The following is a 16,557-nucleotide window of genomic DNA, read 5'->3' as shown; positions in this document are numbered from 1 at the left end:
TTCTAATCTGGCCTCTGCCATTGACCTTGTTAATCACGAAAGCACAGATGAACAAGCTAAAACAGTGAGAGAGGAGGGCACTGGCCTGAGTCACACAGAAGATTAGTACCCAAGACTGGACTGGAACCTGGTGGTCTGTATCTAGAAGCCTAGAATCTCCCGCCCAGTCTTCACCCATCTTTCAACAGCCTGGGCCAGCCCCGGCCTATACATATCCGAGGCTGGGGAGCCACTGAAATGTGTGTCTCTGAAGTTGCCACCCAATGGGCCTTATTCTAAGCCAACAAGTGTTTCCCCTTCCCCTACTGATGACAAAAAAGAGAGGTTCAAGAAGTTGGGCAGCAGTGACTGGAATGGTAGGAACCATGAGAAAGAGCTGGTCTTGGGATGGGGAAGGGGAGGGAAGTGGACTAGAAGCTACCTCTACCCCTGTTTGCTAGGTTGCCAGAAACTCTGCCCTCTTAGAGCCTTGTCCAACACCCCCATCTCTGCCAGCACCTCTTGTACATTCCAAATTTATCTCTCTCTTTCTGTACATCTGGGTGGGGAGGGAGGGCTGCCCCTCCTCCATGGAACTTCCAGTAGCTTTGTCATGGCCAGAGTTCCCCATTGGTCTTTTCTGTACCCCTGGGCTGGGGGTGGGGGTGAGGAGGCTGGTATGCTGGAACAGGGAGCTTCCTTCTCCACAGGTAATGGGGAGGGACTGAGTGGCCACTGCAGGAAATCTGGGACTGGGGCCTAACATCCCCATTCTGTGACTGTGTGTACCCTAAGAGTCTGCCTCCGTTTCCCTTTTAGCACTCTATGAATCAGCTAAACCCTGGCCAAGCCCTCTCTAAGACCAAGATGTGAATTTTCTGGGAGGATCTTTGCTCTTGTTCCCCCGGATATGGGCAAAGTATCCCACACCCTGGTTGGCTACAGAGCAAGTAAGTCTTCTTTTGTTGGTTCCCCTCACCAAGATTTCTGGTCCCTTCACTCCTCCTCAAGTCCAAGGCCAATGTTGACCTCTCATCCCCTGGCCACTACCCCATGTCAGATCTTATCAGTTCTAGCCTGGACCATTGCAGTGGACTCCTAAACCTTTCTACTCTTGAACCCTTCAATTCAATCCATATAGCAGCCAAGGAAATCTTTCTGAAATTCAATCAGGTCATTTAGGAAAAAATTCAAGCTCTGATGTTCAAGACTTCTAAGATCTAAATCCTTCTCTCCTCTCCCCTAATGGGTGAGGGAGGTCAAAAGGTACAAATTTTTAGTTATAAAATGAATAAGTCAGTGAGGTGTAATATACAGCATGGTGGCTATAGTTAATAATACTGTCGTGCCTATTTCAAAGGTAGGAGAGTGGGTCTTGAATGGTCTCATTACAAGAAAATAATTTTTTTATAACTGTATATGGTGATGGCTGTTAACTGGACTTACTGTGGTGATCATTTAGCAATATATACAAATATCGAATAGGGGAGATCTAAATCCACTTCTGCTTCTGTTTTGCCCCCACACACATACTTATGAGCATATTTTGAAAAGCAGTTGAAGAAGTACTACCTTCTGTTCTGGGAACAGCTGCACAGCCCATCCCTGCAAGGGGAGGCCTGCCCAGACCCAGCCTTGAAGAAAACCACAGGGGCAACTGGGTGATTTCCTTTCCTGCCATTGTCCGACTCAGTGGGACTTCTGCTGACACCCTCCCCTCTCTGGTACACACCCCAGCTCCCAAGGAGCAACATGGCTTTTATCTTCAGGTTGGCCATTTACTTTATGATGTCCAAGGATCTTTCCAGCAGCTTGAGGGGAGGAGAGAATTTGTTTTCAATGTACTTTACCATTTTAATGGACTATAGGGGAAAAGAGAGACTGAATTTTTTTTTTTAATTGAGGGGTCAGTGACATAACATTATATTAGTTTCAGGTATACAACATAAATGATTCAATATTTGTATATATTGCTAAATGATCACCACAGTAAGTCCAGTTAACAGCCATCACCATACACAGTTAAAAAACAAATATTTTTCTTGTAATGAGACCGTTCAAGACCCACTCTCCTACCTTTGAAATAGGCACTACAGTATTATTAACTATAGCCACCATGCTGTACATTACACCCCCATGACTTATTCATTTTATAACTGAAAATTTGTACCTTTTGACGCCCCTCACCCATTAGGGGAGGGGAGGATTCTTGGCCTTATGAGACAAGCCCTAAGTCTGGCTGGGGTGGGGTCAGGGGAGTGGGAAAAAACTGAAGAGGAAGAGGCTCTGTCCCTGGGGATTCCCAGTCTGAAGAACAGGAAGAGGCTGTGCCTCTATACTCAGTATCCTAGTGCTGTTTTTTCCCTCCATAGCCCCCTTTCCCCTCCTCAGGGGGTCTTGCTGAGCACTTCCTGTTACACAATGGGGAGCTGGAGGCGGGGTAGGAGGGGAAAGGAAGTGAAGGGGGAGGGTTAGGAAGAAGGCTGAGAGCAAGCCTCACTGGAAACCTGTAGCACAACCTCCAGGGGGCAGCGGCGGGGCTGGAACGGCCCTCCTCTAGAAGGTAAGGGACCGGTTGGGCCACCGGCTGGACTGATGGAGAAGTCAGCCTCTGCTCCTCACACGTGGGGTCCCACCTGGGGTCCCACACCAGCACGAGCATTTCCATTTAAATTCTACCATTAAAACCACCCTTATACTTTCATTCCTTTGGGTCTTCAATTCAGCAAACAACTGCTTACTGTGGGGGTGTAAGGTATTGCTTTTGGGTGTCAAGAGGGCATTTTGGTTTTCCAGAGCCTCTTTCAAATGCCCCCAGGAGCTTCCCTGGTGGCGCAGTGATTAAGAATCCGCCTGCCGATGCAGGGCACACGGGTTCGAGCCCTGGTCCGGGAAGATCCCACATGCCGCGGAGCAACAAACCTGTGTGCCACAACTACTGAGCCTGCGCTCTAGAGCCCGCGAGCTACAACTGCTGAGCCCACGCGCCACAGCTACTGAAGACCACGCACCTAGAGCCCGTGCTCCGCAACAAGAGAAGCCACCGCAATGAGAAGCCCGCGCACCGCAATGAAGAGTAGCCCCCGTTCGCTGCAACTAGAGAAAGCCCGTGTGCAGCAACGAAGACCCAAAGCAACCAAATATTTAAAAATGCCCCCAGGAGGGGGCAACTTAAGACCGCCCTTGTGGGGATTAGTTCATTAGATGATTCTTTTTTTATTTTATTTTATTTATTTGTTTTATTTATTTATTTTTGGCTGCGTTGGGTCTTTGTTGCTGCACGCGGGCTCTCTCGAGTTGTGGCGAGTGGGGGCCACTCTTCGTTGCGGTGCTTCTCACTGCAGTGGCTTCTCTTGTTGCAGAGCACGTGCTCTTGGCACACGGGCTTCAGTAGTTGTGGCGCACGGGCTCAGTAGTTGTGGCTTGTGGGCTCTAGAGCGCAGGCTCAGTAGTTGTGGCGCATGGGGTTAGTTGCTCCGCGGCATGTGGGATCTTCCCAGACCAGGGCTCGAACCTGTGTCCCCTGCATTGGCAGGCGGATTCTTAACCACTGAGCCACCAGGGAAGCCCCATTAGATGCTTCTTCACCCTGGGGTGGTGCAGGTGGTAGTGGGGAAGACATGTGGAATTCCAAGAGAAGTCTTTTTGGATGTAGGTGGGAACAGGATGGTGTTTATAGGGTGAGTAGTTATTAGGGGAAGCTTCCAGGAGGAGATGCTCTGGAGCTTGGAGGGCCTCAGATTGAAGGGGAAATTTCAGTCTTAGCCCTATAGCCCTTGAACAAGCCCAGGTGGCCGAAAGCAAAGTGGTGATGACAACAAAGCCTACTCACCTGCTACATCCCAATCTCAGTTCCACTCTCTCCCTCCCTCATCCACTGCCCATAACATGCCCCAGTCCCACCTTTCTGTCAATTCATCCTACAAAGTGAACATCTGAACGCAGTTTATGGGCTTCCCCCCCTCGCCGCCGCCCCACCTTCTCCAAAGTACCTGTGTTTTAATGGAAAACTTTGTAAGTCCCAGAAGAATGACTCCAAAGCTGTACAAGATATTCTAAGGCAGAGTCTTCCCTCTGGCACCTCATCCTCAAAGGACCTCACATATAGGCAACTGCCAGGGCCATCTACCTTCTTAAGCCTCAATATCCTCAGCTAAAAAAGTGAGCAGCAGAATCAGGTCATTTTCTGGGTCCCTTCCAACTCTGATGTATGAGGTCTTAACATTTTGAGATTCCACAGACTCCCATGTTGAGTGCACAGGGCCAGCCAGCCCTTGTTAGTCTGTGGTTTGGCACCACTGCCCAGCAGGCACTTATTAAATCAGTGGGATGTGGTCCCTGCTGGCCTGGAAGGAGAGCACTAAGCTCCAAAAACTTCCTGTAGCAGGCCTCCTAGGGGAGTGCTGCTCCGAGGGGTGAGGAACAAAACCATTCAGGTCCCTGGCAGTGCTCCAAAATCCTGTTCGCTAGTACTTTTGCCCTGTCTGCACGGAGAACCAGTGACTGAAAACATCTGGAGGCCTAATCGAAGACCTGGGTGACTTCTCTCTCCTTCCTCTGGGGGTGGCTGTTCTTGACCCTGGTAATCCAGGTTGACCTTTGTCAATGCCCCTTCCCATCCAAGCTTCTGCACTTCATTGGGCAACAACCCTCTAATGAAATCCACATGAATCCAGCTGCTAACAGCTCCTGGAAGGGCTGTAGGATCTAACACCTGCCCTGCATTCCTTGAGCCCTAGTAGCAAGGGGAAACAGGGCTGAGACCCAGCTCTTGCGGCTCTGGATCTTACAGTTGAATTGTGGAAAAAGGGAGCAGGTGGGAAGAGAGAAATGCCAATGATGAGGGCTTGCTAAAGGCGGGGAAGGCAGCGGCAGGCGAGGAATGCACGGGGTAGTGACAGGGCTGCCGGGTGGCCCAGCTGAGCCCCCCAGGCTCAGGCCTGCCCCTTGCCAGTGGCCTCAGTCATGCTGACAACCACGCTGACCCTGGGAGTCAGGACTGGGCTGGGAGGTTGGAGTGTATGTGTCACTGACCTGATGGCCCAGGGTTGCCTGTCCTTCCTTTCCCTGTTGTGACTGGGGATTTGTTCCAATGTTCCTTGGGTCTCGAATTACCTTAGGAAATATTTACTGAGAACCTATAACATATGTGCCTGGTGCCAGGGAATGATACATTAGCGAGTACAATCGTCCTTCGTTATCCGCGGAGGATTGGTTTGAGGACCCACTGAGGATACCAAATTCTGAGGATGTTTGAGTCCCGCCTTCGGCCCTCGATATCCGCGGATACGGTGGGCCGATTGTATAGCAGACTCCATTCCTGCGCTCCAGTCCCACTCGCTTGTATATCCTGTCCGCTACAAGTCATTATGTCTCAGGTACACCGGTGGGGTGGCGTGAGGGTGCTTGGAGGTCCAGAGGCAGGAGAGCCACCCGGTAGCGTTGGGTCTCTCTGATTCTGACTCCGTCCCTCAGCTTCTCTGGGGTACAGTGCTTGGACACAGGATTCCCTCCAGCTAAGGTCAGAGCTCTGATTAACTCTAGCTTTTCTCCCCACCCAAGGCAAGAGCCCATGAAATAAGTACGGCAGGTTAGAAGGAGAGATAAGCTGCTTGAGGTTTATTCATAAAGTATAAGGATGCACTCACTGGGCTTGGCCTTTTTTTTTTTTTTTTAAACTCCTTTCCCTTCCTTTCCACCCAGCTGAGATTTTTGCTTGCTCTTCTCTGAGGGTCCTCAGCTGATTTTACCAGGCTGTCTGCAATCTGCTATAATGAGCCAAAGACCAGCACAGGCTTCCCTGGAAGCAAAGGTAGTTCACCTCAGAAGCCCTCAAGGATCCTACGGAGGCAAAAGACCCTGATCTGGTCAGTTCAGACCACTGTGGAGCAGAGAAACTGGTGTCCTTCCTGGAGCACCGCCTTCATCTCCTTGAACTGAGCCAACTGGCAGGCCTCATGCAGCCCCAGCCAGCGATAGGCCTGGTGCTCGTGGGAGAGACGGACCTCCACGTCGTAGTCCTTTACCTCCGCCAGCCAGTAGATGACGGTTTTAGGCTTCTCCCTGGCCACATAATTGAGCTCCCTTCTGAATCCCTCAATGACGGTCAGCTGGTCTGCTTCTATGCCTGCTTCCTCCTGAGCCTCCCGAAGGGCTGTTTCCAAGTCACTTTCTCCTGGTTCCACATGGCCTGGTTAGGAGAAAAGAAGAGGAGGTGGATATAATCTTCAACAAAGCTGGATTTTCCAGGTCAGATGATTTAAAGCTGGGGTCTCTGGCGACTTTTCTAGGTGTTGCTAAGCTTTGGCAAAATTCTAACATGCCTAGGGATGGGGTACAGGGCAGGCAGTGTCTGGCTCTGTGGTGTCTGGGCAATCCCTCTTCCCCACCCCATCTTCTCTACAGAGAGTGAAACAAAACATATATTTGGCAAGTCTGGTCTAGAATACTGCCCTTCGATGGTGAGAGAGACAGCCTCCCTCAGACCTCTACTTTATTTTTCTTTGGAGTTCTCTTCATCCCATATTCTCAGGGAGACCCTTCCCTGGGACACCTTAACGTGATTTTCCCAAAGAGGGGCAGTCCTTTCTTGCCAGGTGGGAGCTGGCTGAAGAGGGAGCACTTCACCTACAATGCACAGTGAAGACTTAACACTGTCTGCAGTTGGTCTCTGAAGTCCCAGGGCCAATGGTCTGTCTCCGAACCCTGCACCGAGGCACCGGCAGCAGCTGTTTCCAAGTAGCTATCAAGGCTCTTCCAAATTGTTTTCATCTTTCTAACTGAGCAAGGCCAGTTTCCAGTTTCATAGGGAAAGTCCTGATGGGAACTTAAACTAAGGACAAGCTGAGAGCCAGTTCTAAGAAAATTTGTTGGCAAGGCCCAAACCCAATCAGACAACTGCCAAGAAACTGTTGTAAGAGAACTTGAAGCTCTGCAGACTGCGAGCAGCCCTCAGCTTTGCCTCAAGCCCTCCCTGCAAGTTCTCAGCTTGCCCAGGGGGTGCCAAGAAGGCCTGAGAGGGGTCTGGCAGCCTCGGTCAACACATGGCTCCAGCAAGTTGCTGGGAGCCTCCTGGTTCAGGAGCTCATAGAGAGCAGGAATTCTTAGCTGTTCTCTTCCTAGTTCAAAGACAGGGCTACATCCTAGCCTCCTCCTTCCCAGCGGTCCTCAGAGCACTGCCCCGAGTCAGCTGCTGCTGCACAGCTCCCACAGAAAGCAGCCAGGAGCTTGGACTTAAAAGCCCATTTTCATTCACAGCTGCTAGCGAATTTTCTCTGTATAGCACCTCATATAGCCACGGACACAAAGACAGGTAGGTAATGCACCAGGGGAGGAAGGTGGGAGGGATGCTGGTGGTGAGACAGGTGACGCTGATCCAGGATGCCCGACCTTCCCTCAGAACTGTGTGGGAGTCTCTGAGCACACCCTGTCCAGCAGCATCTATTCAGCACTCTGCCCATCGGTGTTAACAGGGTAACTTCTCCCCCAGGCCCAAGCAGGGAAAAATTCAGAGAGGTCCTTTGAAATCTTTCAGCGAGAGGGACCGTGCAGTGTGACTCTGGTGATCAGGAGGCAAGTGTGAATATTCCTATTCATAGTATCTGTGACACTTCTCTTTTTTTTTCACCTTGTTTCTCCTCAGTGAAACTTGAATGTGCAAATTTTATTTCCTATTCCCACTTCCTTGTTTTCTTCCAACCTTGGAGTCTTGTTCACCCCTCCCCGACCCCACTTGCTCCCTTCTGTCTGGGGGCTGTTCACTATGGGCTCCTGACCTGTAGCCCAATAATAACTTGACCCCAAGGTCCCCAATTCCCAGCCCAGTGCCTCTTCCCCTACCCAGCCGTTCACCACAGAGGCTCTGGTGACTGATGCAAGAAAACCAGGTGTTACGACTTCCCTGGCAGTCCAGTGGTTAAGACGCCGTGCTTTCACTGCAGGGGGCACGGGTTCAATCCCTGGTCGGGAACTAAGATCCCACATGCTGCATGGCACGGAGAAGAGGAAAAAAAAAAGGAAAGAAAACCAGGTCTTGCTTCTGCCCTGGAATTCAGCCACAGAGTTCTATTTCCAGTTCTTCTCTGGCCTGGCATGGAGACTTTGTATGTAGAAAGGATCAAGAGCTCTTGCCCACCCCACCCCCTCCTGCTACACAATCACTGGGAAGCAAGCCTAGCAGGGTGCCTGGCAGGGTGGATTTCTGAACAGTGCTTGGTATTTCCCCAAAGCCCACCCCTCTGGCCTCACACCTTTGGGAGGAGTCCAGTGATGAATGCCATCTGATGCTTGCAGCAGTAGAAACTCAATTGCAGTGTTGTCCATCTTGGGAATGAGACATCTTCGGAAGATGATCAAGCCACATGCTCTCAGGGCCATGGTCTATCTGAAGGCGTAACAAAAAAGATGTTCGAAGTTACACAAAACAGGAAGATCCATACTGGCGGGCAGCACTCTGGTGCTGCGGAGTAGCACAGACCAGCTAACAGTGACCTCATCACCTATAGACAGAGGCAGCATGCTGAGAACCAATGGGGGGAAACCAGGAGTCAGAGACAGGCCTTTGTGTGGTCAGCTGGTCTGCTGAGACAGGCCTTTGTGTGTAACTGCAGGACCTTGGTCCCTACCTGTTAGTGTAGCTCTATCCCAATTCCTCTAGGTCTCCCAGCTAAAACAGGGCTGGCATGTGTATGTAGAGACTGGAGATCCTCAGAAGCAACCCCACTGAAACTGGAGAGGTGCGGGGAATGCGAGAGATGCAGTACAATATTATCATCAAATTCACAATCCCATTTCCCTCAGCCTCCAACCTGAGTCTCTGGAGCAAAGAGACCCCAACAATGTGGTTTCTGATGGCTCAGAGGGGTCACTTAGAAAGGGTAGCTTAGTGTACTAAAAATTTATTATTAATTTTTTTTCAATCTTTTATCCGTTTTGGAATGTTATACATTCACATGGTTCAAAACTCAAAATATAAAGGGGAACACATGGTAGAAAGTCTCTTTCCTACCCCATCAGAAGTGAACTGGCAGAGTAGTCGAGAGTGTGAACCTGGAGCCTGGGTTCAAGTTCTGGCTCTGCCACTTATTCACTGTGTGATTAGCTCCTAAGCCTGTTTCCACAGCTGTAAGACAGGATAGTAATAGCTCTACTCTAAAGAGCTGCTATGAGGACTACATGACTTAACTTTTGTAAAGTGCTTTAGAACAGTGCTTGGAATGTAATCTCAATACATTTCATTATGCACAGAAAAATGTCTGAAGGATACACATCATTAATCCTGTTTTCTGGGGGGATGAGATTATGGGGAGACTTCCATTTTCTGCTCCATATATATCTGTATTATTTGAAAATTTACAGAGAACATTTATTATTTTTATAATCAGAAATACAGTGAAGACAGACTTTTTTAGTCTTTTCCATTTAGCCTTTTTTCCATTTCAGAAAAAAATGTCAACGACAACAAAAGACAGGAAGGGAGTAGGAATATCTGCAGAAGTGAAAAAAGAATTCATCATCTGAAGGAGGACATGTAATCAAAGTAACAAAAAATATGGAAGATCCTTTATGTGAAGCCCTGCAAAAGAAAAACTTGTACCATTTGTTCACTCGACAAATATTTATTGAGTACCTACTATGTACCAAGTACTGTGCTTGGCCTTTGCCCTCACAAGAATATAGAATATAGTTTATATTCTAGTGGAAGAGGCAGACTTTAATCAAATAGTTAAGCAAATTTAAAAGTAATTGCCAGTAAGGTATGTGCTCCAAAGGGGAAATGTGTGATTGGTAACTTAACCCTGACTGAGGGATCAAGGAATGCTTCCTGGAAGAAGGGATGTTTGAGCAGAGGAGTAAAGGATGAGTAGAAGGTAAGCTGTCAAAGGGAAAGAGGAGAGAAGATGTGTTCCAGGTAGAGGGAACAGCATGGGCAAAGGTTCTGAGGTGAGACAGCAGAACTGAAAGAAAACCAGGTGTCTCAAATGCAGCGGAGGCCTGAGAGAGTGGCCCAGGCAGGGAGAGGCCCGAGTCGGAGGGTCTCATCTCCAAGATTCCAGGGCCAAAGAAGGAGCTGGTGCTCATAGGTGGCAGAGCTGATGCTAAAAGTGTGGCGGGAGTAGACGCTGATTTTCTCCATGGCCCCCTTGTTGGTGCTCAATCAAGATGAGCTTGCATTTGTCAAAGGCATAAAAATCAGACCCAAATCACAACCTGTTCCAGGGCAGTTCTCAGGGCTACCAACAGATGGTAATGTTACTCTAGAGAACAGTGGTTCCTTACTCAAAAAACCAAGCACACCCAACACTGTGACCTTTCCAAACCTTTCTATACCTGTAATGAGAGTTTTTAAGGATTGGAAATAATCTCAAAATGGGTTTTTGAAATGGTCTGTGCTCTCATTTACTGTTGGTGGGAGATTAAATTAGCATATCCCCTTAGGAGGACAATTTGGTAATAATTATCAAAACATAAAATGCACATTCCCTTAGACCCAGGAATTCCAATTCTAGGCATACTGACATATACAAATACATGTTTAAGATGTACACACACACAAAAAAAAAGAAAAAAAGGGCAGAAACAAATATCCATCAATATGGGAATGGTTAAATAAGTACAGTATTTCATCTATATGATGGAAGAGTATGAGGCCTTTAAAAAAGTGAGGTAGAGTCAAATGTGCTGCTTGTAAAAAGATTTTCAGTGGAAAAAGAATGGCTCATAACTATGTAAAGTATGGTTCTTTTTGAGTTTAAAATTCATATGTAAACTGGTATCAGGCTTTTACTAAATATGGTGTTCTGTTTCCCTGGTCTCCCCATTTATGCTGAGAACGTTCCTTACTCTGGAAGCCAGAAGGAACCCTGTCACCAAAGAACTCGTGAAGCAAGATTTCAAATGACTGGTTCCAGGTTTAGGCTGAAACAGGTACCTGATCCCATGCTTTCCTATCAAGATGCTCAGAAAGTATTAGCAAGTTATAGGTATAGGGCACCTTGCCCCTGCTTCGAGTGGAGTCCCATGGAATGGATGTTGGAACCCCTCAATAAGCTTAGGGATCCCAGACTAGTGGGCACAGTGTCCTCCCTCCACACCACTGCTATCGCCAATACAGCATGAGGAAACAAAGTTGCTGCATGGGAGGGTGGGCCAAGAAAGACAGGCCTGGGGTGGCCATGTGGAACTACTGGGCAGAGGGGAGCAGGCCAATATTTTCCTATGGGGAGGAGGCTTAGGTTACTGACAGGGGTGCACCCAGCAAAAATGTATCTCAGTAGATACCAGTATTCAGCAGTGACCACATCTAAGAAGCAGACTGACCAACAGTTCATCTTGATGCAACAAGAAGAGCTAGGATCAGATAGATGCTCACTTTCTCTCTATGCTCTGCACCCACAGAGAGGACAGAAAGGCAGAACTCCTATTTGCCCTTCAATTGCTTGGCTTGAGCCAGCCGTCCTCTAGAATTTCTCCTTCCTTCCCCATCCATTTAACCACCTCCTCATCCTTTCAGCAACAACTCAGATGTCACCTCTCCTGTGAAGCCTTCTGGCTTCTAATCATTCCATCTTCTGGGCCTTTAACATGGCTTGAATAATCTTCTACTGTAGGGTTTGATAAGAGAAACAGAACACTATGAGCACAGTAAAGTAAGAATTTAGTATAGGGATTAGACCTTGTCCAATTAGGAAGTTGATGGAGAAATCCACACAACTCAGTCACTTCTGCATCTGGTGTTAGGCCTGAAGTCTCTGTAAGTCGGGGAGGCCAGCAGTTGGGAAGGAAAGCTGGCTGTGGAGGAGAGAAAGAACTGGAACCTGTGAGAACAAATCAACTTCTGTTCACTGTCTCCAAGCTCACTGACTCCAGTGAGTTGCAGGAGAAGCAAGGGCCCTTTGCCACAGAGCTGAACGTACATCTAGCCTAGGACTCTCAGAGCAGCTGAAGGAGGAGATTCAGCAGGAGTTGGAGGGCTGCAGGCCTGGGTGCTGTCCTGCACAACCAAGGTGAGCCAGCAGGTCAGGGTCAAAAGGTATGCCACCATGCCCGGTGTCCTTCACAGTGTACTGGCTGCTACTTCACTTCAGTTTTCCAAATCTTGCACAAAATTTTCTTGAGGTCAACCCCAACTGGAACCATACAGGAAGGGAATCCTGGGAAACTCGGTTCCAGCTCAGCTAAGTGGACACAGTACAAAGCCACCACAAGCACGCACGCCTAGTATGGTAAATCTCTGTCTGTACCTCTGGCAGGGAAGAGCCAGACTATGAGCTGTCTCCTGGGACCCAGCACAGCAGCTCTCAACAGATGTTCATTGACTCAACAGAACTGTCTCCCCACCTCCCACTCAAACAAATGTTCAGGGTACGTTCTGGGACTTTGGGAAATAGCCCAGTGTTTTCCTGAGGAGTGCCATTTACATAAAAGTCAATGGAGCTATTGTTGGAGGCTTTCTGTTTTTCTGGAGACCACGGAGCTGAAACTGTCCTGGGGTTTGAAAGTAGCCAGATTTCTCTCTCTCTCTCTCTCTCTCTCACACACACACACACACACACACACACACACACACACGCACGCACGCACGCACGCACACACACACACACACACACGTTCTGGCACGCACAAACTCTGAGTGGATTCAAACCTCAGGGGTTAAAGAACACAGCGTCTAATATGCAAAGATGCCTGCAGCCAGGATTGCGGAGGTGAGAACTCCAGGCTGACAGCAGGCAATTCACACTTCAGAAAAGTGGCAAAGTGCCTTAGGTGGTTAAAAAAACCTGAACAAAAAAACCCTCAATGTCATCAGAAGGTTCCAGAAGCTAACGAAAAATACTCTTGGCTTTCTCTATAGATACGAGGTTCAGGACTTAGGTGCCAAAAAATAATTCACAGATAAATGGCTCTACTGATGTGCTGTGTTCCAATATTTTCATCAAATTAATCAGAGTGCTACTGCAAGCATAGTTCAACCCTCAAAGCCCTCATAAATGTACCTTTACAGACAGAAAGAGCTCTCCAAATCCTACCCCCCGACTTGTTCCTCCTAGTGTAAAATCCCTCTAGCAGAAACAGTATTTCATCCCACCATGTTATCAATTAAGCATCTACCCTGTGCAAGGTTCTTCACGTGTATCTTTTCTAATGCTCAAGACAACTCTTCACAATAAGCATTATTATCTCCAGTTTACGATGTGAAAACTGAGATTCAGAAAGTTTAAAATACTTGCCCAAAGGCATAGCTGGTCTGTGAATGCTGAGATTTGAATTCAAGTAAGTCTAACTCCAAAATCTGTATTTTTCCCCCTTTATACTGCTTTGCTTACTGTGAAAGAGCAGGACTTAGGGCACAAGTGGCCCTGAGAGAGGACACGAAAATGATTTATAAAATCATTTCCAGTTCCAGAATTCCCACCCTTTGATCTATATTCATATGGAGGATTTTAAAGTTGTCTAACTGGACTCCTTTCCACAGAAGAGGTTTTAGTTGGAGGGTGGTATAGATGAAGGTCTTGGTACGCAAAGACAACCCTGGAGGGGTAAAGTGTAGTCTGAGGCCCCTAAACTTTGTGTCTCTGAAAGGAGTGGACAGAAATGAGGCTCCCATCTTTGAATAAAGCTCTCTCTTATAACAATAGCAAAAAGATAAAACTAAAAAGAAAGAAAGAAAAAAGCTCCCAACTACCATAAATTGAATAAATTGACAAAGAAAATGTTCCCTCAACTGCACCTTTCCCTGGACATCTGCCACTCTCTTTTCTCAGAGACCAAGCTGCTGAGTCATCTTGCTATCTTTGCTATTTGGCTGAGGGAGGAAACAGGAGATTTCACCTGTAATGACATGAATATTGGCTTCTAGGATGAAGCCAAGTCAGACAAGGTTGGGACAAAAATCATTTCTAGTGAAGGAGATCTGTTAAATGGCCTATTAGTGCCATCTGCTGTACACTTCTGGAAAGCCAACATGGGGAATTCTAATGCTAGAGCCTGAAAGGATTCATTCGCGCATCTAATGTCTGTTGAGTGTGTCCCATGCGACAGGCAGTGGTAACAGGATTGAAGAGGAGATGGGAAGCTGAATACTAGTGAAAGTGGAAGATGTTTAAACAGACAAGTTACCAAATGTGTTTTTTGCCTCACAAGGGTATGTGTAAGATGTAAATGTAGCAAAGAAGGGGTGATATCTTTAGGTCAAGGGGTACGCCATAAGGATTTTGAGGGATGACTAGGAGTTAACCAAGCAGAATAAAGGTGGCAAGGGGCACTCCAGGCCAAGGGAGGAGTGTGAGCAAAGACCCTCAAGCACAAGATGACATGCCATTGATAAAACTTAGTTTCTATCCCGTAGGCAATGAGGAGCCTTGGACTGGTTTTGGACATGGCTGTAATATGGTTAGGCTGACATTTTACAGAGACATTCTGACAGCAATGAAAGTAGAGAAAGAATTAGAAGGTAAGGAGGCCAACCAGTTACAAGCCTGTTGCAAACAGTCCAGATGACAAATGATACAGAGTCAAATTAAGGCAGACGCAGTGAGAAAGGAGAGGAAGGGATGAATTTGAGAGGTCTCAAAGAGAAAATCAACACTATTTGCTGTTTCACTGTCCAAGGGAGAGGGAAAGGGAGGGACTAGGTAGAAGTAGGAGGAGAATGTACGCAAATGATTCCTGTTTGGGACAAGTTGAATTTGAAGTGCGATAGACTACCCACGAAGTAAATGGACACATGCGTCTAGAGTTCAGTGATCACCTCATCCCATCTCTTCATTTCCCAAGGCTGAAATTTCCTGTTAGAGAAAGATTTTGCTTCCACTGTAGGTATCTCTGCAGCCCACCTCCCTCCATTTGGGTAAAGCTGCTTGTACATCTGGTATTCTAAGTATTTTCATCCTCTTTCAGTCAGAAACAGCACGGCACAACACAGAAGCATGGCTGGCTTCACAGTGAGACTTAGCTCCCTAATTTAACAGTGTCTTACTTTGAGCAAAATACTTAACTATTCTAGGCCTCACTTTCCTCATCTTACAAACAAGGAAACGACAACCTACTATTCACGGTTGCTGTAGAGTTTAAAATAAATAATGTATATGTAGGGTCTGACACAGATGTACTGAATATACGAGTCTCGCTTACCCCTGTTATCATACAAGATTATCAGAAAGCTTCTCTATGTTATGTTTTAAGGGCATGCTCTTAGCTTTTATTGACAGTTGAATCAAGAAATGGCTTTTCACATTTTCTGCAAAACTACTGGTGATCACACCATGTATATCCCTGATGGCCCGACAAGATAAATTCCTCTTGATATAGCTACTAGGAAGAAATTCCACTCTTTTGAAGAATGTATCGCTTCCTGAATTATTAGTTATTTAACTGACAAGTTTTGAACTAAATTGGGTACTCAGTTACAGTACATCTGCTGGCTCCATTGGCTAGTATATTTGCTTGTTTCTATTATGAAGATAATAGCTATCATTTTTGGAAGAGTTACTACTTGTCAGGCATTGTGCCAAGTACTTTACCTTTGTTATTTCACTTTATCTTCACAACAAGCCCACGAGGCACTACTGACAGTTTTCAGAAGAGGAAAAAGGAATTTACAGTTCAGACATGTGTCTGAGTAGTGACTCAAAAGCAGATCTGCCTGCCTCCCAACATCACTGCTCTCAGCCTCGACTCTACGTTAGCTACATTTGCCTATTTGATTGCATTAAGTTTATTTTAATTTGTCATTCATATATTTTCCCCTTAGGAGATATAATAAATACATAAGGTCCAAACCAAGCCACAACAAGGAAAAAGGAAGTTATTTTTTTAGGTAGTGGGACTCTCGTGTGACTTTCTTTACTTCTGCTATAATTGCCACGATATTATCCATTCAATAAATGAAGCTATTAGAAAATATAAAACCTCTTTTGGAAAGTATTTTAACAACAATGTTAAAACTGAGGCCCAAGGAGGGGAAGGAATGGACCTCGAGTCGCTGGACCCTACACACGGAACTCTGGGCTTCTGACGACCCACCCGATCACCACTTGCATGAGGGCAAGCAAAGCTCGCTGGGCCACTGATCCCTTCTCCCTACGCATACAGAAAAACTGAGGTCCTGCGAGCGTCTGGGGTCTAACCTAACCACGCCCCACTGCCAGTTTGGAGGAAGGAACGTCCACCTCTGACCCTACAGCGACGGGAGATTAGTCAACTGCAAACTCCCATATCTCCGAGCCTCAGTTCCGCCGCGGAGAACTAAAGCCAGTGGTCCCTCCCTAAGATTTACTCACCTTCCGAAGTGGAAGCAGGCAGGAGGCGGACCTTGAACGGAGACCTGGGGTACGTCGACCAATCCGGAGAGCTCCATTGCGCTTTGGGCGACCAACAGCTCCGGGCATTAGGATTCTGGACCCGCCTCAAAGGTGAGGTTCTCTCGCTTAGAACATCGCGAGATCTTCACTTAAGTGGAGTAATTGGTTGAAAGACCGAAAGACTGAACTTGAGAGATACGCCCACTGTTTCATTAGTTCCCTGATTGGTCTTCTAGAAGAGAAGGCGGCCCACGTCCACGAGTTCCCTGGATGCCCA

At 47.2% G+C, this 16,557-nt stretch overlaps 1 protein-coding gene across 1 annotated transcript; it reads right to left on the bottom strand.

Annotated features, from left to right (window-relative positions):
- Window positions 1-5,595: 5,595 nt before the first annotated feature.
- On the bottom strand, window positions 5,596-16,373 carry NUDT2 (nudix hydrolase 2). The gene is made up of 3 exons (XM_082655971.1): window positions 16,260-16,373; window positions 8,229-8,362; window positions 5,596-6,169 (listed from the first exon to the last, which is right to left on the bottom strand). Exons 2-3 carry the CDS (start codon window positions 8,353-8,355, stop codon window positions 5,853-5,855), a joined length of 444 nt encoding a protein of 147 aa, XP_082512097.1. The 5' UTR covers window positions 8,356-8,362; window positions 16,260-16,373; the 3' UTR covers window positions 5,596-5,852.
- Between the last annotated feature and the right edge of the window lie 184 nt (window positions 16,374-16,557).

The sequence above is a fragment of the Grampus griseus genome (assembly GCF_964374135.1).
Source record: "Grampus griseus genome assembly, chromosome: 6".
In the NCBI taxonomy this organism is placed as follows: Eukaryota; Metazoa; Chordata; class Mammalia; order Artiodactyla; family Delphinidae; genus Grampus; species Grampus griseus.
This window is presented reverse-complemented; position numbering and strand designations above follow the sequence as displayed.